Raw genomic sequence first — 26,832 nt, 5'->3', positions numbered from 1 at the left:
CAGGATTAAACCAGCAACAGGGCTGGATTTATAATTATTTCCAAATATTTGAGTCATAACATTGAATAGCAGGATTTTTTTTCTTGCATCTATAGAACAAAATAATGGAGTTATTTGTTAGTCCTCCATTGGAAACTTAGCAAGGTTGGGATTCACATCAATATGCCTTTCCCCCACATAAAAAGGGAGCGTTGTCAAGGACTCATATCATGTTCTGCATCTGAGGTGACTTCCTAGGTGCAATTAAACCTTACTTAAGTTTTGGCCATAACCTGAGTCAACTCTTGTCTTTTACAGCAGTGCCTTTGCTTTGCAGGTACATACTGTTGCAGAGCCACCATTTCATTTCACACAGCTACACAAGATGGTGGCAGATTATAGTCCCTGCTAGTGCAGGATGAACTTCACCCGGAATTGGACAGAGACAAATGCTCCATTACTTCCTGCCAAATCTGTGCACAACCTACACTCTCTAGAAGTGTTTCCTCAGCCATCACATCAGCGAGTTAATGAATGATCTGTCCCAGGAGGAGGGGTTTGTGCCAGCTCTTCCTGTTACAAAGAACAGTGGCTATTCCTGTGCCAGACATTTGCAGGGTTTCCATTCTGTTCCTCCAAAAATGATGTCTCAATCCAACATAACTTCGGTAAAACTAAAAGGTGTGGACCTACTTTTCTCCTTAAGATGGTTTATAGATTTCCCAACTTGGCCAGCCTGAGGTGCATCCATTAGGAATAAAAAATAAGTTAAAATCTGGAAGGTCTAATGAAATGGAAAATAGTGTGTCATGCAAAGTTCAGATGGATGTCCAGAGCTCCCCGTGCATAGCCAAAGTCACTTGGTCTTCAGGTCAACCATTTTCTAAGCTATAAAACCTGCATGAAGAGGTGAATTTCTTCTTCGTCCTTGCATTAGCAACAGCTTTCTCCCCATCCTCTGTGGCTTACTGCTCATTGGTCATTTGGTATATTGGAGTTGATTAGTTGGAAAGAGAAGCTTGAATCCGAGATTGACAGGCAGCAGAGAGGGGCAATGCATGCTCAGCATGTGAAAGTGAATAGAGAAAAGTAATGGAGAAAAAGAAGGAATTAAAGGAAGGATTTTGTGGGTCACAACCACAGTCCAGGCTGAAACTGGCCAGCATACACTGGACTTTGTGAAAGGAAGTCCCTGAAGTATGCACACATTCAACAGCCCGCTAAGAAGTGCAGGTTTAGTTGGCCCGTAGTTTCTCCAAGTTGACACCTAGCAGTCATAAAAACTCAGTAAACTGATAAAACAAAACCAAAACAAAACAAAAAGAGAAGGGGGAAAAAACCCACCAAAAAACGCCAAACCAAAAAAACCCAAATCCCAGACAGACATCAGAACCGACATGAAGAATGTAGTGAGCAGTAGTTTAACAGACAGCACCAGGATACCCAGAGGCAGAAGGTGTCCTCTTGACTAGACAGCAACACCGATAATTTGTCTGTGCTCGCCTAGTCCTGAACAGTTTTCAGAGCAAAGAGCATAGTAGTAAATAAAAAAATATGGAGGTTAGTTTATCAGTTGGTGTAAAATACCATAGCTCGTTTGGATTGAATGGAATAAGGATAATTTTCAACAGCTGAGGATACAATTCTGTATTTTCATGTAGACACTATTCCCTATAATGGTAAAAGACAACACAATTCCTCCTCATGTTCCTCATGTTCTGGCAGCAGCAGCAGCTAGACATAGTCTGGAGGCCACAGGCTGCTGTGGAGCTGGTGAACATCCAGAGAGCGGAGCTGATGCTACTGCAGTAGCAGGCGTATGGGATGGACTGTCTGCCACGGGTTCAGGAGGAGCTTGATGCTGCCCTTCCAGACCTCTAGGCAGGAGCAGCAACTGTGGGGTAACTGATGCAGTAACTTACATCACAGGTTGTGTGAGCACAAGCAAGATGGTCAGCAGGGCCACGCTGTTCTGAATTCTGATGTTTCTAAAAATACAGTTAATAAAATGTAATGAAAACCCAGATTTTCTGCAAACAACATGGTGGGATGCAGCTTATACAGTCTTGGACATTATAGTTATCCACAGTAAAGATGAAGTCACTATCTGCAGCAGTGCCACAAACATGAGCTGTCCTGGCTTCACCTGCATTTTCACAGTCCACAGCAGTCTCTTTTTTGAGGTAACATTTTCTGTTGCTGCATCCAATCTCTGTGAGGGTGCAGTGACCTTGTAATACTTCTGTTTGTGAAAACTGAAGTTGTTCAGTCCCCCAGCTCCAGGGCATCTCTTTGCATATCTGTGGGACATTTGTAGGAGGCAAGTGCAAACTGGAGCAGGAAGGAAGGCTGGGCAGGGTTACAAAGTGCAGGAGCTCTGTGGCCTCCAGGAAGATCTGGGGCATGAAGGATCAGTGAATGGTGGCTACTGTTATTTTCCAGCAGGACCAGTTACAGCTCTTGCTCCTCCTCTCAGTAGAGATTTGAAATGTGAGCAGCCTGAATGAGTTGTCTACTAAGTAAAAAGTAAAACCTAAAAGATTGGTTGTGATCCTGGAGGCGCAGGTAGTTCTGAGCATGGGGAAGGGAAAAATACACAAAGCTTCCTAAGCAGGGGGAGGAAATCACAGCAAGTTCTTGTGCTAGGGGAACACAGAGGCTCTGGCAAAAGCAAAGGGGAGGTGGGCATGGACTCTCGTTCCAGCAGGAACAGCCCTAGCATCTGATGGGACACTGCTTTTGAGAAGGCTGCGAGGTATTGCTGAAGGGTAGAGAAAAATACAGTCAAGATTCGAATTTTGGCTGTCAGAACATATTAATTAGCACTTTTCAATTACTTTTGAGCCTCCTTTGAATTCTTCCTTGGTCTTCTGCATTGTCTAGTGCTGGCCCTGAATTTGGGAGCCCTAGTGTGTGCAATGAAGACAGCCTACACATGCCAAGCTAACTGCAGTGTGTGATCGTCTCCTCAGCATCTGGGGACTGAGTCATCCTTGACTCAGAGCAACCATATTTGGTTAAAACTGCAGTTTGCTGTTGTAATCCATGGGATGCTGTTTGGTACTGCGAAGTTGTTTGTGTCATCTGCCCAATAAATCACTGCCTTGAAGCTTCTCTTTCAATGCAAGTATTCCTTGCCAGCCACTGTGGGTTTTTTATGTGGGGTTTGGAGGAGGTTTTTTGGTTAACAATCTAGGTCCTTTAGTGCTGCCAAATAATCTTTCCTTCACCCGTGTGGTACAGCATGTGGGGAGAGCAAGCCATTACTGCATATTCCCTATTACTGCAGCAAGCAAGCTGCAGAGTCCAAGGTGCTCAGGGGTGCTCAGCTGTACAGAGGTCAAAGACATAATGATAAAATACAGACAGATTTCAATTAGTGGTCTTTCTAAGCTTCCGAAACCAAAAGAGAAAGATGCATTCAGTATCTAGAGGGTTTGCACACTGTCGGTCTTTAACTGAGACACCCGAGATAAAGTTCACCCTTGCAAGACAAGACAGCAGAATCAGTGCCTTGTGAATAAAGAACTGTGTGAGAGCAAAGGGCACCTGGGCTCACAACAGCACAATTCAGCACTAGCGGTTTCACTTCAAGTGCAGGACAACTGGAGGAGAGCAATGCTTTGGGCTGCTCCTGCTCCTGGGCTTTTAGTTGCATTATTATTACTTACTGGATTGAGCTGTGAATTGAACCATTATGAAAATAAGAGGCAGAAGAGAACCACTTATGAGGACCAGTAAGTACCATTGCTTCAAAGGCATTTGTCAGATGATGGCTTCTAAGTGTTAGTAATGGGAACAGAATGGCTTTACTGAAGCTCTTTTTTTACATGCTCTTTGGCAGATATGTGTAACTAAATGCTCTCTTTGTTTTTTTCTGAAATACAACAGGCCTCGTTTGTCCTCAGAGCAGGGTAATTTAGTGTTCCACACTGGCTCCAGCAAAAATATTGAGTTTAGAACTGGACCACTGGGGAAAATAAAGCTCAATGAAGAAGACCTTGCAGAACTCTTTAGAAAGGTGATATTGTTACTTTTCTCTAATATGTTTTTTGTTTCACTTTTGTGTGTTAATAGTTTAATTGCCTTCAGAATTTGACTTAGCAAATGTTTGATGTGTTTTTTATGATTGTTATTTTCTTGTTATTTTCTATTATCTATGTCAATACTCCAATATGGAAGTGAGCTATTGCAGACTTGTTAAGTAATCACGCCAGTACAGAAAATAATTAAAAGATTAAGTTGTGTATGTAACAGAAGTCTATCTATTTCAGTGTATTTTATAACAGTAAAGTTAAGTAAGAATGAAACTTTCCTAAGCTTTTGAAAAAGCAAAGTTGGTTTACATTTGCAAGCTTTTGAAAAAGCCAGGCTTGTTTCACATTATGTCTGTTGTTTAAATTTAGGTGAGAGAAAGTAACGCAGAGATTCAAGAACTCAAAAAAGCCAGTGGTGCCTTTCAGAACACATCCCAGCAGGTCACTTTGCTGACTTCCAGGGTGAGCCTTATTTTGTGTTATCCTCCTCCAGGTTCCCAGTTTTTCATTCCACAGATTAACATCATTACCTGTTTCATTTTAGTATTTCTAGACCCCAGGAAACAGACATTCCATTCCATAGGTGAAACGGGCTATAGGGGTTTGCAGTGGAAAGACCTATGCAGTAGTTTTGTCTCTTCCCTGCTACTAAAGATTTTTCTCCAACAGAAGATTTTGGAACCTCTGTCTGACCTGGTTCAAGTGTCTTTTGTTACAGTGTTGCCACAAGTTCCTTATAGGAAAATATTTTATAGCCTAACAGATCTACCTTTAGGAAAATTGTGCTAGTATGTATCCATCATATTCCCTGATTCAGTTTCAGCTTGCTGTTTGTGGTTACAGCCCACCGAGTTATTGTGAACCTTTCATTGGCTTTTGGTGTACTACCTCAGACCTTCTTCCTTTGTGTGCACGTGAGCACCTGAACAGTCCAGCTGGAATATTCACGTTCTCAGTGCTGAGCGTCTGAATGGGTCTTCACAAGACTGAGTCTTGGCTTTTTGAAGCCAAACTGCAATATATTCAAGCTGTCATTTTCTGAACAGCCTAAACCACCAAAACCGCAGTGAATGGGTCCTGACTGATTTTAATCTGATTGTCACCTGGTTTCACATACCAGCTATTGTCTTAAAAGAAGACATTTTACTTGCCTTCCAGCATCCAGCAGGTACTTCTGTGGTCACTCTCATACCAAGCACAATGTATTTGCATTTCTCTTGCAGATTGCGAGTCTTGATAACCAACTTCAAAGCTTAGAGCAGGTAAGTAAATGGGAAGCAAACTAAAGATCAGAAAAGAAAAACCCAGCCCCTAGTAAATAAAGTGCTGATTAAATGCAGTGATTAAATAGCTGAGTTATTTCCTTCCTCTCATGTGTTACTCAGGAAAACTGTTTTTGGTAACATGAAGTAAAAAAAAGCCAAGATTTGTGGAGGAGGTGAAATGCCTTCTTACAAAATATAAACTGTGTAGGAGCCTGCATTTTTTAAAGGAAAAACAGTTGTAGACTCAAGAACAACACCACAATCCCAAAGACAAGTTAACTCTTCCTTCACTGTCTGTCAAGATGAAGACTGGAGAATTCAAATGGATTTTATATTGTACTGGAAATAACTAATTTTCAACTGTCACCTGCTTTTCCACTGAGCTTGTGACAAGCCACAGCTACAGCTGCCAGTGAAAGCAGTTGTCAGATTAGTTACCCATAGAATCAAGAAGATGAAATAACCCTCCATGAGTCTTAGAGTCTGCCTCTGCTGAAGAGCAGTCTCTATTAATATTTACTTGTTACAGGCTCTTCTCATCCTAGTGCTTGCAGCCAGCCATTCTGTGTAAGACCAATCATATCAGGCATTATTTTGTACAGGCACAGGTGAAACAGCTCAAAACCTTTACAAATCAGCCTTGCTGAAAAGTAAAAAGGTGGGGGACACAAGGAATGAAAAAAAAAAAAGAGGTTTTTCTCGAAAATACATGCTAATAGAACGGCAAATAAGCAGGAACCTCATTTTCTGCTCTTTGCCTGGGTTTCAGACTATCCAGCGGAAAGCCTGCAGTAGTAACCCCTGTTTGAACTCTGGGACCTGTGTAAACTCGCTGGATGGTTTCTTTTGCCTCTGTCCCAGCAACTGGCAGGTGAGTCTTTAGCCTCACTCTTTGAATAAAGAGTGTATATTTTAACTGTAAGGATACCTGTCTAAGTGTAATTTTGATGAAGAATGTTAGCATTTTAAGGTTGCTTAGGACAGTGAGTTGTGCTGAACAGCAAAGTAGCAGTATCACGCTCATCGTTTGATTGAAGGGCAACACATTTACTTCTCAACAGTATGTACCAAAAAAGACAAAGTCCGAACTGTTGGGGCAGACCCTGCACTGTTATATGTGGGTGAGGGCTGATGAAGTCAGTGATGCTTGGCAGTTCCCACAGCAGGGAATTAGTCTTTGGTTTTTGCTGAGCAGTGAACTGAACTGCATGCCTTGCTGTTGATCTTACGCAAGGATAGAGAGGGAATGGGGGAAGGGAAGGTATTTATTCAAGCTCAGACAAATAAGATAAATGGGGATGTAAGTAATCAACCCTATTATGAGGTTTTTAAACCCAAAGACTTTACTGGCAAAGGCTTTAATGGTACTGTTACATGCACTAGAGATGGAAAAGTTGTATCTTCTTCACAAAGGCTCTCAACTTGAAAGTTGTCCCAGCAAGATCTAGGTCAAAATTGCAGTGCTTTCAGTCTTAATCAAACAGTCTGAAAGAAAGTTTTCTGAGCCTTCTGCTAGCAAGTTCGAAGGAGGGGGGATGACAGCTATGTGCTGTCCATATGCTTTCTACAAGCATCTGAAATATTTTATGCCCCATCTGACTGATAACCAGGGTCACAGAAAAACAGCTGAAAAAGAGTTTTGTTATAATGTTTCATAAGGCAAGCTGTGTTGATAGCATCCCGTGGTTTGTGTATCTATATTAAACATTGGCTCCATGGTTTGCTTCATTTCTCAGTTATTTGGAAAATAAACTGGTTTTCCATTTCATCTTAGGGCCTCCTGTGTTCAGTGGATGTTAATGAATGCCAGATTTATGCTGGAACAGAACTAGGCTGCCAGAATGGAGCCACTTGTGTGAACACACCAGGCAGCTACAGGTAACTTCAAAACCAGACACAAAAATCCTATGTAAAATACTCTGCTATATTTGTACTCCATATCACACCTGCAGCACAAGTTTCAGAAATAAGTCTGTTTAGTATCTATGCACTATAATCCCTTGCAGTCTGAGAGAATATGGAATCCTTAATACACCATACACCAAGCCTACTGGCCACCAAGGCTGCAAGTGGCTCCAGTGGCCTAACCCTATACCATGGGGTATAGATGGGGCGGTGAGATGCAGCATGCTAGTCTGTAACCAGCACTCGCTGACAAGCCCACCTACCACAGACTCGTTACCATCCCTCTGTTATCACCTGCCCCTTGAGACCAAAGGGAGTGAGGAAATGAAGGAGGTGAACAGCTTTTGCCCAGCAAAGGCTTTGAGTTTTTGGAAACCTGAATATATGGGTACCCTTGATCACTGACATTCCCAGCAGACTACATAACCGTAAGAAATGCCTTCACCCCCTCCAGAAATGCAGGCACTGCTGAGAGTGCAGCAAAGAAAGTAACACACAATGCTGTCAGGCTGAAAGTGAGGAGGAATGCTGTGTGCAGCTGGCTGGACAGAAGGGTGCTGGGGCTGCTTGTATGTGGGCCCCATAAGCATGAGGTCCCTGAAGCATATCCTCTGACTGTGCCCAGCTCCTTAGGAAACATTCTCTTGTTTACAGGGCAAGCCAGCCTGAATGTTCTGTATCTTATTTGCCAAAATGTCAAATAATCTGGTAAATAACTAACTTTCAGATATAATACAAAGCTATCCCTGTGTAATGGAACAAGCAGGCTGGAGAGTGTGCCACAGCTTTCTGCAAAGAATTTTGTCTCCTGCTTCAGCATGAAAATCTTAGCCCCCACAAATATTTGCTTGGCATCACACAGGCTTATAGTGCTTTGTCAGTTCTTGGAAGAACCTCACGCAAAGGAAGTTCTCCTGCAGTGCTCCTCACACTTCAGCGTTAGCATAGAGCCTGCTGAAGTGTCACTGGTACATGATCCTTCCTGTCAGGTTTTCCTTGATTTTAAAGGGCTGCTGCAGCTGTACCCAGCACTGACATTTGCCAAGGAAACAACGCACAAAGCAGTCTGCCTTTACATATTGTTTCTTACTGAGCTCAGGGGTGTATGCAGTGTTCAGGTGTGTGACTAAATTAAGGTTTGAGAGGACAAACCCTCTGCCTTTCTCACAAGTATGGTCATTGTCGTGACTCCTGTAAGTTTCTTTCCCAATGTAATTCTTGCCCTCCTTTGCACTTGCCGAATCAGTGCCTCCTGAAATGAACTAAGAACTCTTTGTAAGTAATCCAAATCTTAATATTGTATCTTTTTCACTGAATCCTTTCCCCAACCCCACTGCACTGTCTTCAATCTCCCTTCACATACTGTCTTATTTCTGAGTATTCCCCAGATGCTAAATCCATTTCAGGTACAACGTGACACAGATCTTTTCAGCAGCTGTGAGAACATTGTTGCTAAATATTCTGGGACCCAGTAACCCAGGTAACCCCACTCCTGCTCTAGTGTAGTTACATTCACCAGTGTACACTGTGAATAAGTAAAAGGGTGATGTTTAACTTCCCATAGCCCCCAGAGATAACACCAGGGGGGAGAGCAGTACTGGATTAGGTATTGTGAAATGAAGCATAATGCAGCCGTCACTGCCTCTTCAGATTCTTCGCCTGCATGCTTCAAGCTGTAATTCAGGAAAGCACTGAAGTATGAAGAAAAAGAACAGGTATCCAAGAAATGCCTTCCTGAAAGAGGAAGACATTGAAGGAGACATCACATCAGTTGGATGGAAGGCTGTGAGAGTCCCTGAATCTATCACATTTTTGTGTCAGAGTCCATATAACATGGGCCTCATCACAACGTGCTGTCAGTGATGGGACAGGACCAGGGCAGTGCCAACCAAGCAGCAGTGCACCACAATCTGGCTGAAGCTCCTTGCAGTGTGACTTACATCTTCTAGCTGTTCTCTGAGCAGCTTCAGAGGGGTAGCACATTAATCTTTGTCAGACCAGACAGGAGACAGTGCCATTGTCCTCCTCTGGAGCCGGTCAGATTACCTTGCTGTGTCCTTTGGAGTTGAACACAAAGCTCTGAATGTACTTTGAACATACAAAGGCAATCTGGTTCCCTGACCTGTTGCCTCTGTGTTTGCCCTGGTTGAACTACTGCACTGGCAAGATGGTGTTGGTCTATCTGGCATGTCTTAAGTAATGAACACGCTGTCTTAAAGTACTGCAGGCTGCAGTTAAGCATTAAGCTATTGTGGGTTTTTGAAACCTAAGTTTATGTGGGTTGCTTGTCCTGGGTGCAGTGTTTAGTTACCTGCAATTGCCTTATCAAGCTGGTGTTTCAAGCGAGCATGTGACACTGGCAGGGACAGTAGCAGCTTATTAAGACATTGCTCCAAGGTCCAGATCAGCTGCACTCAAACACCTTTATCCAAATTCTATAGATAAATGCTTTTACAGGATGTTTTTCCTCAGCCAGCTTAAAAGCGATCCAAGAAGGGTGTTTACCTGCCATAAATCTCTGTGAGGAGCAGACATCAGCAGATGTTGCAGCATACAACTTGCATCCAAATAGGTGTCTCGCTGTCATTTTGAGAAAAAGCTTGTGAACTGGCAGGAGGCTTTCTGTAGGTTTAGGTCCCTTTCAGTTGTGTTTCAGAGCCTCAGATTTGGTCTATGTGAAAATAAAGGGCCAGAGAAAAGGAAAACGTTTACCTGGTGTCATAGAAGTTCCCAGTTTCAGTTCCACCTCATATGTGCAGTGCTGTGACTAAGGTGTGCCCCTATAAATGACAATGTGATGCCTGCAAACCAAAGTGTCCCAGTAGAATGCCTCCCATGAGCCCACTACTTTGTTCTTCCCACCCCATGAGCCCCAAATGCTTCCTCCTGCGCACTGTGCTTGCCTGGGAGCAGGGCTGTGGCTGCCACATGTTGAGGTGTGGGTGTGCAGGTACCCCACTCCCTGGGACAGCCCAGACATGACATTTCTGTGTATTGCTAGAGGTAAGGGCATTTGGCACCATATGGGTGTCATAAACTGAAACACAAAGTTTAGGTGCTCTCCTACTGAAGTGTGGATTTCCAGGCTCATCTTCTGTTGAAGTCTCATGTTAGACATTTCTTTTTTAATGGAGTTGCACTAATGAATGTAGCAAAAGCTTGTGGAATCATCCATAGAATTGGACAGTCATGGATATGCACAAGTCCCACATGATTCTTGAGTCTCTGCTGAACAGGAGCCTTGCTTCTGTGCACGGTTATTAATGGGGTTGTCAGTATAGCTCAACAGACAGATTTCATAAGGAATACTGCATAAATGGAAGAGTGGGGAATGGTCTCTTACTATGGGAATATATGATCTTAACAGCTTTATGAAGACAGCATTTTGATTTTTCTGTCTGCTTTCGCCCTTAGCTGCTCCTGTACTCCAGAAACCTACGGGCCTCACTGTGCCTCGAAGTTTGACGACTGCCAGGGAGGATCTGAGACAATCTGTGGTCATGGCATTTGCATAGATGCAGACAGGGATCAGCCCAATGAGGTAAGAAACAATGTGTGAGTCTCCTTTTACAGCACAGCATGAATAAACTGATGCTGAGCACCACAAAACTGTGTAGCACACACTGCTGCTAAAAACCAGCAAGAAATGCCACTGTACAACATAACCTAACCTCTCTGTTGTCCTGAGGACAGCAGAAAGAATTGAAAATGCCTTGTGTCTTGTTAGAGGTACTTGTTACAGTATCAGATCTACTACTAACAATCATAGGGAGCTTGGGAATATAATCTGAATAAGTCAAAGTCTTATTTGAAACGTAATATTCTTACTGGTCATTATTTGAGGTGTTCTAAATTGGTAGATTATTTTATTACTTAAATGATTAAGAAGGACAGACACCATGAATCTTGTTTTTCTTGGGAGGAGGCATACCTATGGAACACTGACTGTGGCCTGGGAGCTGCCAGGGCTGCATAGCAGCTGTGTAGCTGCTGCTTATCTTTGGTGCTCCTCACTGTCAGCTGGACTTGACTCTGAGTTCCAAGCCCAAGCTCTCCAAGCATCTGCACTGAGTGAATGATAGCATACGCTTGAATGGTCTTCTAGAACAAACCAGCTCATTCTTTTTGGGACAGAATCTGGGTACAGAGTGTTTGTTCCAAAGGGACATATGGAACATGCCAGCTTTGGTTCTTTCCACTCAGAGCAGTCCTCCAAACTAAGCCGTTGTTCCTTAACACTCCTGTACACCCAAGCACCATTCCAGACACACCACATATTCTTTGTGCTATGCTATAAAGTAACTTCTTTGGTCAATTTGTCAAAGTTTTCACAACTCATCACTTGTTTTCTGCCCATTTTTTGTGGAAGATTTCCAAAAGGGTTCAGTGTTGGCTTAACAATGTCTGCTCCTGTGACAGTCAACAATAAAGCCCCCTTTAGCTTTAATTGGACCAAAGCAAGATAAATGCTGAAATCTGGCCATTAGTAAAACTTACTAGAGAGAAAACTCTTTTCCTCAAATAAAACGTGTGTTTGAAATATCATGTCAGTGTTGCACACTGCACAGACTACTGAACGGTTTGCTTTAAAGAAAACAGAAAAGCTGATTTCAGGTTGCTTACACTGATCTGTTTACCCTGGTTAAAAAGCAAGTTGATGACTTTTAATTATGTTTATGTACAGTTCATAATTGCTGTTCATTTTCTCTAGGAGCTTTGGGGTAAATTGCAGGTTTCTTTTATGAACGTAATGAATGCGCCTGTTGTTGCTCCTGTAATCTAAATAGATAAATTTGCAGGAAGAAAGACTGAGAAAACTACCAAAGCAACTTATAAAAGAGAATGTTCAAACCATGTAGTGCTCCAAAAGCTTTCTTGCTATAGTTTAAAAGACATTTTATAATTGAACTCCTCCTGCCCTTTTCTTGTCTGTTCTGTCTTAAATATGTAATGTGATGTTTACTGTGGCAGCCCAAGTACCGCTGTATCTGTGACACTGGCTGGATGTCCCCTCCTGGCAGCCCTGCCTGCAGTGCTGATATAGATGAATGCAGCCTCCCTAATCCACCATGTTCGCAGAATCCACTTGTGCAGTGCCACAACACACTAGGCTCCTACTCCTGTGGTCCCTGCCCCACAGGTATCATGTCCTTTCATGCTCTCAGGTGGGTAGGGGGTGGCTGTAGGCAGTACTGCCTGTATGTCATAAGCACAGACACAGGATTCAGATGAGAGTTACTCCATGAAACGCTTTGGTCTGTATTCTAGAGAATAAATGCCTTTAGGTTATGTCTTATCTAGGTAACATAGGCATTCTAGTCTAATGTATGATTTATCCCATCCTAAACTGAGCATCTAAATAGGTTTGATGTACCCATATGTGCATAGGTGCCTTTATGTCCATTACGTCCTATTACCTTCACGTAATAGGTACTTTCATATCCTTATGCTCACTGCCCTAAAGCAATATAAAAATCTAATTGTCCCCTTAAGCCATATAACTAGTGATTCCTCTTCCTGACTTGAGTAGGTGGTGGGTATAGGAGCATTTGAAGTATTTAACCAGAGTTATGATAAAGCTTTGCTGCAAATTGTACATGTGTGCACTAGACCAGAACAGTCTCCTCTTTAGGTTTAAGTGTGCTTAATTCCGGAATATCCAGGGTATATTTAATATCTCCACCCTGTTGTGTTTGAGACCTATTTTGCAGATGAGTATTAATTTTCATCAGCTGTGAGAAGGACAGGTTTTCTCTTGTGTTAATGAAGTGTCAGAAGTCATATTTTTATGCTCTTTGAAAAGATCTGGTCAAGGCAAAAAATGAAAAGGCCAGACATTTTCTATTTTAATATCTTTCCTGCTGCTTCTCAGGCTGGCAAGGAAATGGCTACAGTTGCCAAGACATTGATGAATGTTCAAATAATAATGGAGGCTGCTCAAGAGCACCAATGGTTCAATGTATCAACACAATGGGATCCTTCCACTGTGGGCTCTGTCCACCAGGTAAAAAGGATTTTTCTTTTGGCTGCTAAAACTATAGAAAGGCTTAAAAGAGGAAGATTCAACGTTTCTGAGCTTGGCTTATGGTAGAGTTAAGAAGCTGAAGATTGGATTTATATAAAGAAGTATCAGATACACAAAGCAATACTGTAATATAGAATGCAGAGTCCAAGTATACTCAGACTGCTTAGCTATTAATGAAAATTTTGTCGAGTATGTCTCGTAACAGTGATCCCCTGAAATACATTTCTCTTGTACTAGGTAGCCCTTTTCTGTGTTAGAGCATTCGTTTGATGAAGTACTTCCTTTGTAAGATCATTAATGGGAAACAAAGATTGCATAACTATGATAATAATTTTGTTGCCTGTATTAATTTAAAGGGTATCCTTTGTGACATAAATCAGCTGTATTGCCTGTCTTAAAAAAACCTTTGATAATTCAGGCTCTGAATGCTGTCTAGGAAGGCAGTATGTCTATTATAGTACAGGTCATGCAGTGGAAGTCATGACTTACATCTTCATAATATGTGGTTTGTGATTTAAAATGTTTTATGAAATGCATGCTACGGACACTAGAGAGACTAGCAGGAAAAAGTGTTTCTAATTGACCTTTCAATTGCTATTTAAATCGCAATGGACTGCAGGTAGTGAAGACTCTCAGTTACTGAGTGCTGCAGGGTTATCACCATGCTAGAAATGTGGCCTTGGACAAGTTTTGATGTGGTGCAGATCTCAGCTCTGGCAATGCAGTCTGTGCTCCAGTGCTTTGCTCCAGCAGAGCCTCCCGAGAGGAGCTGTATGTTGTGTTTAAGACCCAAGGGCAGCTCTGACGCGCAGTGGGAAGCCTGGAGGTGGTTGTGGTTGGCAGAGGCATAGGGAGGGCAGCACATGGTGACTGAAAGAGCAGAGTTTCTATGGACTCACTGAACTCACCTATGTTTGTCTAGCACTAATAAACTTTTTTCTAAAATCATAGGAGGATTTAGTTACAATCAGAATCCATCCCTGGAGGATGGAATGTTTGCTTGGAGAAAACACAATAAACATGCCAAATTTTACTTCAATGGCTATCTCAACCTTTTTAACTGCAGAAGACTATGATTTTACACCACAAATAAGTCTTTTGCTCACCAGATGATTGTTTTAATGTGGATTCTCGGAGAGCACAGTTTGTTACTGTAACAGTTTGTAACAGTTTGTTGTTAGTAAATAACTAACTGTTATTTACTTCTGAACAGGTTATGAAGGAGACGGACAAACATGTACCCAGGTTGATATCTGCTCAATAAATAACGGAGGGTGCCATCCTTTGGCTACTTGTACCTCAGGTCCAGGTATGATGCTCTCTTAAGGACTGTAAGTTACACCAGTGTGAACCCCAAGGAGGGTTTGGTTAGGCTGAATCCACTTTGTAGCAACATATTTAGATTGCGGCCCCTTCTCTGCAGTCAGTTTTGCCTCATCAAAAGGAGTTTACAGGCAGGTGTAGCTAAAGCCATCAGGCCTTTTAACCAACACTGGCAGAAATAGATATGGGCTCCATCAAAGAGCAGGTTTAATCATAAAAATGTGGAAACCGTCACCATATCTCTTTGATGGGGTATTCCAATTTCAGCTGCTTTTACTACTCTTCTCCTTTCTATAAATACTCTTTGACTACTCCCACCGCTTCCCATGAAGGTGAACTCGGACTCCCAGGTACCCATAGCAGAGCAACACTAAGATCTTTCCATGGTCAAACTGGACAGTGACCAGGGAATGTTTCAAAAGATAAAGTAAGTTAGAATTATATAAAAGCTCTGCTTCAAAGTGTCAAGGAGCTTTACTGTCATTGATATTGTCATTGTAACAAGAACTGAATTACTTTCTGTATCTTGTCTCATTTCCCAAGGGTCAATACCTTTTTGTTTCTGCACATCTGGGTACACTGGAAGTGGGTATGGGCCAAATGGGTGCTCTCCTCTCAGTGATGTCTGTCAGCTGCAAAACCCTTGTGCAAATGGGCAGTGCTTGGTAAGTGCTTGGCTCCTCTCTGTTGGTGACGTTGTTAATGTAGTTCTAACTAGCAACAACAGGGAGCCTGGTGAGGCTGAAAGCTGAGTGCACACTTACTAAACATAATAAGTCAAGGTGAGTGGGGAGTGGGAGATCAACAGGAATATCTGGGGAAAACAAAGTGAGCTTCAGGGCACACAAGCCATATCTTTGTGTTTGAAGTAGATGCAGCAATCTTGTCACTAACAATCTGAGAGATTGTAGCTAGCACTCTAGGCTAGTGATGGGATGCTGGTGCTGGTGGGGGAGAACTGGTGAATGGCTGTTCCCTGTGGGGCACGGAAGTAATTTACCACATTGTGTCACAGAGGAATTACCCATGACAACAAAACCAATACCTCTGTTGACCTCAGACTGTCAATATCCAGTACAGTTAGTTATGTGTGCCTAGGCTGATGTTGTGAGACTCCAGGGGGGCCTTGGAGTGTCAGGCTGTATATATGGATATGGAAAGGGTATTTCATGGGGATTGGTTGTACTACTGCTGGTAGCCAAGTGTTTTGGACCTTAACTGACTGGTGGTGTGAATTGATTCTCATGCACAGCAACCATTTAGTTTGCCCACATAGACACTGTGAAGGGCTTTTGGCTTCCTCAGTGATGTGTGCTGTGCTAAGGAAAGTCTGTGCTGCAGAGCTAGGGATTTAGATAATTCTGTTCTGGAGGATATTTATGATGATGATTTTGGAGAAATGTTCACAAATGATCTAATCTAATCTACTTTTCCTGACTATTTAGAAACCATTTATTTTAGTCTATCTATTAAAAAACATGACGTCTTCCCCTAAATATATTCTACACAGACAACTGTAGGCAGTCATGGCTATGAACTACTACATAAAGATAACAACAAAGTCAGATACTTCAGTAATGGGACTACAAAAACATAAGATGGAGAAACAGCAGAGCTATATTTGGGCAGTGTAATGACAGATGAAATGTAACATTCATCAAATATCAGAAAACACATTTTCACCTTCTAAAGTAGCATTGAGAGTACTAAATACACATCAAAATCCTCTTCCATCACTTTGAAAATATCTGTTCAGGACACAGAGGATATGAGCAGAAAACACAGAAGGAAATAAAGAATACAGACCATTGGTTGTATGTCATCAAAGATGGAATTGTTAGCATGTACCTTGGAATACTTCGTTCTTTACTTGTAAAAATTGTGCCTGTAAAACAAGAAGTGTAAGCGAAGAGGACATGCAAAATTAAAACAGTTAAATATATGGAAAGACCTGATTATAAGGAGAAGTAGTAAAGGCTGAGACAAAGAAATGGATAAGAGACATACAGAATAAAGAATAATGCAGAGAAGGCAATACAATTGTTTCCATTTAACATCCCTCAGGGTGAAAATGAAAGTTAACAGCCCACATAACTGTAGTGCAGACTTTCCAGAGAACAGGCTTGAGAGAAATGACTTTTAAACCACTGTTATCTTGACTTGCTGTTTGTAAGGTTTAGATAATATGATCGACTTGTTTCTAGGGCGATCGTTTCAAAGCCAGGCAAACAATTCCCTGCATGGCTAAATGAATACAGATTTTGGCTTTTTAGAAAGTAATTTAAAAGAGCCCTGCAAAGAAATAACTTAATAGAAAAAGAAAGAGCTAGATAATCTAATTTAGCTTTAGGTTTACTTTGGAACTCACCAGTGACCATCAAGGCCATTAAATTCCAAAGGTTTTATTTCTTTGCTCTGATATCTCCACATAAAGTAAGTGTAAATACCAATCTTTCTGCCAACTACGTTGATTCCTTTAGGTTTCGTGCTCATTGAGTTTATTGCATTTGATTATATCTGTAGGCAATGATCTCTGGATATTTCTGCCTGTGTAACGCGGGCTGGACAGGCCCGAACTGTACAGAGAACATTGATGAATGCATTAGCAACCCATGCCAGAATGGGGGAACCTGCACCGATGAGGTCAATGGCTACTCCTGCGAGTGCACCAGCGCCTGGACAGGACCACAGTGCCAGACTGCCCAGCAAGGTACAGCCAGGACCTCCTCCCCAGGAGAAATGTGCCACCGGACTTCAGAGAATAGATGCTTGGTGTATAGGATTAATATGTGAATAAGAAGCAAGCTATGATGGAAAAAAAAACAGCCCTCTTCTCAGTGGGTTGCAGTCCCAAGCCAAAGTTCCTTGATGTCAGTTTTCCATTAATTTTGTTTATAGCTGCTTTGTTTAGCAGTAGGAGCATAACAATTGATCTGCAGGCCCACTGGCCTTGACTAGATGCCAGCTATCCTAAAATCAAATCTTTGTTCCTGGGAAAGTGGTCTGGTAAGCTGGTTGAGAAAGCAGATCCGATATAAGCAGAACAGATTTACAAGAGAATATATTAATGTTTCTTTTATGCATGCTATTTCATTTGTTATGAAGGTGAGATGTCCTGACATTTTTAGTCGAGAGGGAAAGCCAGAAGTGGTTTCCAAACATAAATTTAGTGAAAGAAGTGTTATCCATGAAAATGGGGGACTCTGAGTTTTATAGAGTGACTGCAAGCTCCTGTCTTTAACATTTCTTCTTAATAGCACTTTTTCTGTTTGGGATTTTCTTTTCTTTTCATTTTTTTTTTTTTTTTTTTTGCTGTTAATTTTAATTAAACAAGGTCAGGATAGCATTCCAGCGAGCATCCCTGTGGCAATCATCTGTCAGATGGTTTGTATTTATTGCACGTTGCTGTGAAGAAAATAGATTAAATTTTCACAGAATCTAGACTATAAAACTTTCACTGAGCCCCTGCAAAATATGTTCTATGGAGCCTTCCAATATCTGAAGGAGGCCTACAAAGATGCCGGAGAGGGACTTTTCATCAGAGACTGTAGCAGTAGGACAAAGGGTAACGGATTTAAACTTAAACAGGGGAAGTTTAGATTAGATATAAGGAAGAAGTTCTTTACAGTGAGGGTGGTGAGGCACTGGAATGGGTTGCCCAAGGAAGTTGTGAATGCTCCAACCCTGGCAGTGTTCAAGGCCAGGTTGGACAGAGCCTTGGGTGACACAGTTTAGTGTGTGGTGTCCCTGCCCATGGCAGGGGTTTGGAACTAGATGATCTTAAGGTCCTTTCCAACCCTAACCATTCTATGATTCTATGGTTCTATGCTACTTCAGGCTCTTTCCTATTTTCCTTAAATATGTAGCTAATAATGTTTTATTATTAGGCACATATAAAAAAAAAAGGTGTGTGTATATATACACATTTGACTATTCATAATAGGAGAGATATAAAACCAGATTTTATCCAGTGAGAAATTATAATGTATCAGCTTTTGATTTAGTTCCTCCTCAAGGGAAAATAATAACATTTTATGACATGTTAATTCTGGATGTGATTGATTGAGAAATAGTGAGATGTTTTAGGTAGATACCTACATTCTTTTTACCACTCATTGAAACAAAATACTTCATTTTAGTTTGTTGAGAATCTAGTATTTCTTTAGCATCAGCATGTTAAACTGCATGTTAAACTGCAGCTGCTTGCTGTACACTTGCATCGCATTTTCAGTGCTTTGTGGACATATTTTTTTGTATGTTTGGGATTTATAGCTCACAGCTCCCATTCACTGAATGACTCAGTGAGACAAGAGATGACAGTATTTCATGAGAGATATTATCAGGCCCAGAAATCTGATCAAAAAGAATAAATGTGACAACAAAACATCTGAAGGATAACTTCAATGGTGCACCACTACTGAGAAAGACGATTTTGTATCATATTAGCTTCAAAATGTTATTTCACTCTAGGTGAAAAATGTAAAGATTCTGGAGAAATTTTAAAGAATGTAAAGAATTCTGGAGAAAAATTAAAGAAATCTGGAGGTAGCCTTCTGGGAACAAATTAGTTTATGGACATTTTCCTGAGACAGAATCAACATCTCTTGGCAGTATCCATATATTCCAGCTGAAAACCTTTGTTCTTTTTCCAGGAACTATTTTTCTCTCAGGGAGTAATCTTGCTCATTTTTTTGTGATGTTATTCCACTTTAGAGGAAATCCTGAAGAGTCTTTTATAGAAGTATCTTTCACCCTTGTTTTAAATGTTTAGGAAGCTAGAAAGTTAGAGTTTTGTTAGAGTCTGTACAGTGATAGCACAAATTAATCCATGTAATTTTCTATCTCTTCCTGCAGTTTGCGGAGGGTATCTCTCAGGCTCCAGGGGGACTTTCAGTTATCCTAACAACCCAAACAGCCAACAGTACAACAGTGGAGTCAGCTGCGCTTGGGTTATCCAAACTAACTCCAGCAAGGTAAAATAGAGCTCAGGTTAAAGAAATCCTCACTCTGCAGAACCCCGCAGTCCATCAGAGCAAACATGACCATCTTCCTGCCACATATTCCAATATTGTCATCCAATCTCCTCAGAATAAATAGCTTTTCAAAAAGAGTAAGTTTCAGATCCCTACAAGCCTTCAGGCTCCTTAGCTAAAGAATTTGCCTGGGTTATGCAGCTGAGGGTTAGAATTCATTCACTTGCCACCAGCTACAGAAGGTGCCATTAGTTTATGATATGGTCTGTGAATAGCTGCATGAGAAAAGCTCTGCTCTGATGAGCTCCACAGTTGGTTCATGAGCTAAGTCACCCCACAGCAATTTCATGTTTCTGATTTCTGAGCACCAGAAATGTGGAATTCATATTATCAATGGCTTTGTGTAGTAACAGCATTCAAATCCTTATAAGGATTAATTTTTAAATATTGCCCTGAAATGTGTATTCTGATTCTGACCTGCAACTAACAATTCCACTTCTGTTATAAATTAGCAACTACAAAATATGTTACTTTACAATCCAGCACTTAGATTTCTTGCTTGGGATCTAAATACTTGATCTATTTTTGACATTTCATGGAATGAATTAAGTAGCTTCATGAATCAGTGGTTGCTAGTGGTTTATACAGCATTATATGTCTGTATAATATATATGGATATATAATGTATATCCTCAGTTTTCAGCCTGACAGCCACTCCTGTCTTCAGTAGAGCTATATTAAAGCACATCAGTGAGGAATCTGAACATATATATAAAGCTGTGAGTGTCACTAAGTATCCAGAGTAGGCTTAGGAGACACTGTTTTATATGTGCAAAAAAAAAGATAATTTCATTTTTTTTAACTCCCATGACAATACTTTCAACCATGGAAAGGATGAGAAATGTTAATTATCTGATGAGAAAACTTCCATGGGAAACCTGGAATAAAGTATTTTATTCTATATCTCAAGCCTTTCACATGGCTTGAAATAGTCAAAGCAGCCCTGCGGAGAAGGACTTGGGGGTGTTGGTTGATGAGAAACTGAACATGAGCCGGCTTCAGTGTGCGCTTGCAGCCCAGAAAGCCAACCGTATCCTGGGCTGCATCAAATGAAGTGTGACCAGCAGGTCAAAGGAGGTGATCCTGCCCCTCTACTCTGCCCTTTTGAGGCCTCACTTGGAGTATTGTGCACAGTTCTGGTGTCCTCAACATAAAAAGGACATGGAGCTGTTGGAGCAAGTCCAGAGGAGGGCCACGAGGATGATAAGAGGACTGGAGCGCCTCCCGTATGAAGATAGGCTGAGAAAGTTGGGGCTGTTCAGCCTGGAGAAGAGAAGGCTGCGTGGAGACCTCATAGCAGCCTTCCAATATCTGAAGGGGGCCTACAAGGATGCTGGGGAGGGACTCTTCATTAGGGACTCTAGTGGTAGGACAAGGGGTAATGGCTTTAAATTTGAACAGGGGAAGTTTAGATTAGATATAAGGAAGAAGTTCTTTACAGTGAGGGTGATGAGGCATTGGAATAGGTTGCCCAAGGAAGTTGTGAATGCTCCAACCCTGGTGGTGTTCAAGGCCAGGTTGGACAGAGCCTTGGGCGACATAGTTTAGTGTGTGGTGTCCCTGCTCATGGCAGGGGGGGTGGAACTAGGTGATCTTAAGGTCCTTTCCAACCCTAACTATTCTATGATTCTATGATTCTATCTATATTTCACACATATAACAGACACAGGCAAATGGTGTCAATTATTAGTTTATAGAAATAATACTTCTTCCAGACAACTTCCCTGACCAAATTCTTTCCTTTTGACCCTTAAGATTCTGTAATATCTTCTTCTGTCCTGGAACTTTTCAGGAAATGGAGTAATGGCTCCAAAGCTTGTAGATTCTCACAGTTGCATGAACACATACATCTGCTCTTTGCAGAGTGTCTCAGCAGATGAAAAAAACAGTTTTCTTGTTTTGTTAATTCCTCTTAGATTCTGCGTATTACTTTCCCATTCTTCCATCTGGAGTCAAGTAATGAGTGTAACTCTGACTTCCTTCAAATCCATGATGGGCCTTCAGCGTCAATGCACATGCTGGGGAAATACTGTGGCTCCTCACCTCCTGCAGAGCTTTTCAGTTCCCACAACTCTCTGTATATTTGGTTCTACTCAGACCACACCATTACGGCTGGAGGTTTTACCGTTCAGTGGGAATCTCGAGATCCTGGTAAGTTTGATGAAATGTCTAGTAATTTAGCATCTTTGGGCTTTGAAGCAAAATGAGTGACCTATTTCCTCTCATGAGGAAACATTAGGAGCAGTAGGACAGTATTTTACTAGGGAGTGAAGCTGAAATGTCACTTTAAAATATTTAAACTCCAAATTTTTTTCTTATTACATCTATATAAACCAGCTTCACCTGGAATTATTTCTTCTTTTTTTTTTAATTGAAAACAGGTTTGTGCTGAGATAAAACATGGACACTATTTGCAAAGTACAGAAATTCAGATTAATTTTCTAAATTCAATCCAAAACACAGTGCTTTTGATCATTCTCCTGAAGATATTTCCATCATAACTGGGAAAGAATCTTTATTTTACTGTGCAAATCAGGAAATGTTTGGAGTTCTGCTTTAATAATTGAGTTGTAGAATTAATTGTAAAATTTAAAGAAAGAAATAACTTGTTGGTTCATTTGGCTTGATATTTGGTTTTGAATTTATTTTGGATCCCAAGCAGTGTCCAGTTTTGACACTACTGGAGAATTTATCTGACCTGATGTGTGGTGTTCTTCTGCTTTTCTGTTAGAATGTGGCGGTGAGTTGACGGGTACTTATGGCTCAATAAGCTCTCCAGGATACCCTGGTAACTATCCCGTAAACAGGAACTGTTTCTGGACCATCTCAACCAGTCCTGGCCTCTTCATCACATTTTCTTTCGGCACACTAAGCCTGGAACACCATGAAAACTGCAGTTATGACTATTTAGAGGTAAAGTGTAATTGTGGATTATGACAACATTTTATGGCTATGTTATTGCAAAACAAGGTATTTCAAAACTTTTGTACATACAGAAGGGAAATTAAATCCTGAGTTGAAATGTTAATTTGTACTTATTTCAGCCATCAATGCACAATCAGATACATGCAATATAACAGAAAGGGGGTGAGATCCTGCTTCGCTGAAGTCAGTGGAAGTCTTATGACTAAAGGTGGTGGGATTCAGGCAAAATACCTGGTGGGAAGCTTTCACTTTCTTACCAAGTTCAGTTTCCAAACTCCTTGTCAAATGTCTGCCCATAGAGAATTACCATGCTAAGGTAAACTATTACAGAAAGGAATCTAAGATTAATAGATTCAGTTTGTGACTTGATGTGTGAGCTTAAAGCATTTTGTCAAGTGTAATGGTCACAGAATTCACCAGTACCAAGTCATGGAAATGAGAAGCTGGTTTGGAATAGCATGTTCTCCAAAACTGTGCAATGCAGACCATGATTTCAGGAAAGCAGTTCAATAGTAGATCTCCTGATGCTTTCTTTCTCTTTCACAAAACCCTCGATGACTTTCCTAGGAGCACAGTCACAGCTGTGCTGGTGGGTCTGTTTCTTGTTTCTCCTGTGTTTGGAGGAAACTTCCTATGAGCTTTCCCTCCACTTACCATCTACTATATCTCCTGGGCCCCCTGAGATAACTTTAAGAGTGTTAGTAGTGTTCACAGTTGGCACAAACCTAATAATCCTAAATGCTGATCTATCACTCTGTATAGATTCGCGATGGTCTTCTTCCACAAGACCCTGTCCTTGTTAAATACTGTAGCACTGGAACTCCACCTCCGCTCCAAACCACTGGTCCATATGCATGGATTCACTTTCACTCTGATAACTTAGTTACTGATAAAGGCTTCCACATTCTCTATACAACATCTCCTGGTAAGTAAAATTCAGCATTAAAGGTTGGTCTGTGACATTTCCAAGACATAGCCAACAACACATGAATGGATGTAATTAACACTTGCTATTTAATCATAAAAAAATCCTCTTTGATTTGCAGCCATTGTACAGAGACAGCCGAAACTGAAAGAGTTACCATACTTGTGAATATCTCAACTGATTTATTCTTTTCTTAATATAGCAGATCCAAGTTGTGGAGGAAATTACACAGACAGTGAAGGGGTTATCACTTCCCCTTTCTGGCCTAACCCTTATATCAGCAACAGACAGTGTATCTACATTATCCGACAACCAGAGGATGAAAAAATACACCTCAACTTCACCCATATGGAGCTGGAGAGTCACACTGATTGTTCGTCGAATTATATTGAGGTGAATTCTTTCAGTGGGTTGATATGAGAGGTTGATTACATGTGTGTACAATACCAGGTTGCATAATTTCTGTCCCAAGGGCCGCTATAGGAATAGGTGTTAAATGAAGGACTAAGGTTTCAAAAGTCACCAGGGCTAAAAGAGCGGGACTAACATTTGGAATGAAGCAAAGGCAAGAGAACAAGAAAATCCGTCTAGGTTAACACTAATTCTTAATTGGCTGTACATGATTAAGGTGGAGTTTGAACCTTTGCTAAATGCATGCCAAACACAAGAAAAATATAAATAATATCATAGCCATTGTGCAGTGTTTTCTGGAGTCATGGTGTTACATGGAAAATCCTGTTCTGGCACAAAGAGAAAGCACATGATATATGCATGTATTTATACATACAGACATATACGCACTTATATACGTACATATGTACATATGTAAAACCAGGAGTTTATTGTTAGCGTAACAGAAATCTTACAAATCTAATTCAAGAATTGTTAACAGTCTAAATCTAAGTATAGAAAAAATATTAGTACAGTTAGAATGTTCTATGGAAAATGTGGTAATTAGAATAGTAATGTTGATACCAACTGGGATCCACTTGAGGTGCTTTTTGTGTTTGCTTTCACACCTAGCTCTCTTCACTAGTCTGCAGCTTCATGTTACATTTGAATTTACTACCATAGAGTGCCTTTTTGGGTTACTTTGGGGTTTTTTTGTTACCCCTAAAACCAGTTTCATCTGGCTCCGGGTCTTCATTTCTTTAACTGACAACAGGAGAGGTTTGGCGTGGGCTCCTGGGGCCATGGGGGCTCCCTGGAGAGGCGGGACAGGGCCTCACAGTCAGGGCCTGCCCCTCTGCCCTGGCCAGTGAGCAGGACAGCCCTGGATATTGGGCATCTCTCCGGGAACAGAGTTGGACCAAGGCCAGGCGGTATGTGGGCATGCGGGTGAGCCTGGCTCAGCAGAGCCCGTGGCTGGGCAGGGCTATGGGAGCTGGAGACTGTCCCTGCTGCAGTGTCACTGGGGTGGGGGCTCATGTCGCTGAGGGCCTTGTCTACACAGTTTTTGAACACTTCCATGGACGGTGACACCACCACTGCCCTGGGCAGCCTGTTCCAATGCCTGATCACTCCATGAAGAAACTGTTCCTAATCTCCAATCTAAATCTCCCCTGGCACAGTTTGAGGCTGTTACCTCTTGCCCTATTGCTTGTTACTTGGGAAAAGAGACCACCCACCTCCCCTCTCTATCCTCCTTTCAGGTAGTTGTAGAGAGCAATAAGGTCCCCCCTGAGCCTTCTCCAGGTTAAACAACCCCAGTTCCCTCAGCTTGTGCTCTAAAAGAAAACCCTGCAGCCCAGCGCAGAGCTGGGTCCTGCACTGCCGACTACACAGTTAAGTGGCAGTGCGGTTTTGGTTTTGTGTTTATCTCTTATTGATCAAGCCAGGAATAGGCTCCTGTGAGCTCTGTGTAGTTAATCTCCTTTTAAAAGATGTTATTGTGCTGACATCATTCCCTTCCCTCCTCCTCCAATGCAGAGACTTTGGTTGAAATGAAGTGTAATTAATTTCTGGAATGAGAGGGGAAGTGTGTTTAATGAAAACAGACAGCTTTTGTTTGTTTGGCCTAGTACTCCTCTTCCCTAATTGCTGGCAGAACAGCAGCTAAATTCACAGCAGCCAGAGAGACAAAACCATTTCTGTTGAATGCAATTGGTTTGTATTAGTTCAGCAAGGCATTTACCTCACTGTTTGCAGATCAGTCGCAAGCCATTCAGTATCCCTGTGTTTCTGTCCTCTTCTTCCTGCCCTCTCATTCGGTGGCTCAGCGCAGAGAAAAGAAACAGAATGGACATTTTCTGACAAGGACAGTCAGCATGACTAAAGCACTGAGTTCTTTTATCAAGGCCTGATTTTCCATGTATGTGCATTTTACAATGAAGTTCAGCTAGGGCAGTAGCTTTTGGGTGTTTAAGTTACTTTAAAAGTCACTGTCCGACAACTGTTCTGTCATTTTGAAAAGGCACAGATTTTTCCCGTCCCTGGTGATACCAGGAAACCTGCAGAGTTTCCACAGGGACCAGACACAGCTCACAGGCACTTGCTCAGGGAGGGATGTTTAGTCTCTTACTAAGGAAGGAACAGCCTTCCGGGCTGCCTCAGGGATCAGGGATCTGCAATAAGAAACTAGAGACGATAAAGGTTATCTAAGAAAGACTGGGACATGGTGCTGCAGAGGTAGGTGTTAGCCAAGACAGCTTCTTTTCCATGCCGTTCTTCTAGCTGGCAACAGGAGACATTACTGACGTACTTTAATGAACCTGTTATTTTTATCACTACTCACTGGGCTTTATAAACCAAAACCGTAAGGAGAATTAGCTCAAGAAAAAAATGTAAACTCCTGTGAACCATAGTTCTGGGAAATTTCACCCCGTCCAGAGATTTTCTAAATATTCCGGCACAAATTCTGATCTCAGTTGCTGCACTGTAAATCCAGAATAATTCTGTCACCTTATACTCAAGTTCCAGAGAAATTAAATATATCTGTTAGTCAGAAAGCCATCTTACCAGCTTGAAATTGCCAAAGGTGGGCAAGCAGGCCTGCCACTGCCTGCTCACCAGCCGTGAGGCTTCCCTGCCTTCTTTCAGCCTATGGAGGAATACAGCTGAGGAAAGAGGTGATGAGAGGGGCCATGAAAACTGGATGTCCCTGTCTTTGTCAATGCTTTCACTGGAATGATTTTTTGGGATAAGTAGCACATAGGTGCATTTAAAAGCGGCTCCACTACACGAGCTACCAACACTTTTACAGCAGAAAAGAGCTGTTTTATTTTCAAGAGACTCTTCGGAGAAAAATTGCATTTATTTTCTTGCAGAAGACCTGTTTTTTAAACTTCATCTTGTTGGCTGCCCTCTTGGAATTAGATGGGCACCTCGGAGGATGTTCAGAGCTCCTTGGCTATACCAGCACTTTGCCTGGTCCCCTGGATGCACCTATTCTTACAGGCCCTGGGTTCAGTGCCTG

The 26,832-nt window shown here is 41.7% G+C and overlaps 1 protein-coding gene across 1 annotated transcript in view; it reads left to right on the top strand.

Moving 5' to 3' along the window:
* The first annotated feature begins 3,597 nt into the window (after positions 1-3,597).
* The window catches only part of CUBN (cubilin (intrinsic factor-cobalamin receptor)), a 141,955-nt gene continuing 118,720 nt past the window's right edge, over positions 3,598-26,832 (top strand). Inside the window, 17 exon segments of the mRNA XM_010018236.1 lie at positions 3,598-3,716; positions 3,871-4,000; positions 4,386-4,478; positions 5,240-5,278; positions 6,051-6,152; positions 7,056-7,159; positions 10,601-10,727; positions 12,158-12,326; positions 13,059-13,190; positions 14,425-14,520; positions 15,078-15,199; positions 17,058-17,244; positions 19,389-19,507; positions 21,484-21,718; positions 22,299-22,480; positions 23,255-23,417; positions 23,620-23,810. Coding sequence (XP_010016538.1) covers positions 3,598-3,716; positions 3,871-4,000; positions 4,386-4,478; positions 5,240-5,278; positions 6,051-6,152; positions 7,056-7,159; positions 10,601-10,727; positions 12,158-12,326; positions 13,059-13,190; positions 14,425-14,520; positions 15,078-15,199; positions 17,058-17,244; positions 19,389-19,507; positions 21,484-21,718; positions 22,299-22,480; positions 23,255-23,417; positions 23,620-23,810 — 2,310 coding nt within the window.

The sequence above is a fragment of the Nestor notabilis genome, unplaced genomic scaffold (genome assembly GCF_000696875.1).
Source record: "Nestor notabilis isolate BGI_N333 unplaced genomic scaffold, ASM69687v1 scaffold200, whole genome shotgun sequence".
In the NCBI taxonomy this organism is placed as follows: domain Eukaryota; kingdom Metazoa; phylum Chordata; class Aves; order Psittaciformes; family Psittacidae; genus Nestor; species Nestor notabilis.
The sequence above is the reverse complement of the archived record's forward strand: the minus strand, read 5'-3'. Positions and strand labels throughout refer to the sequence as shown.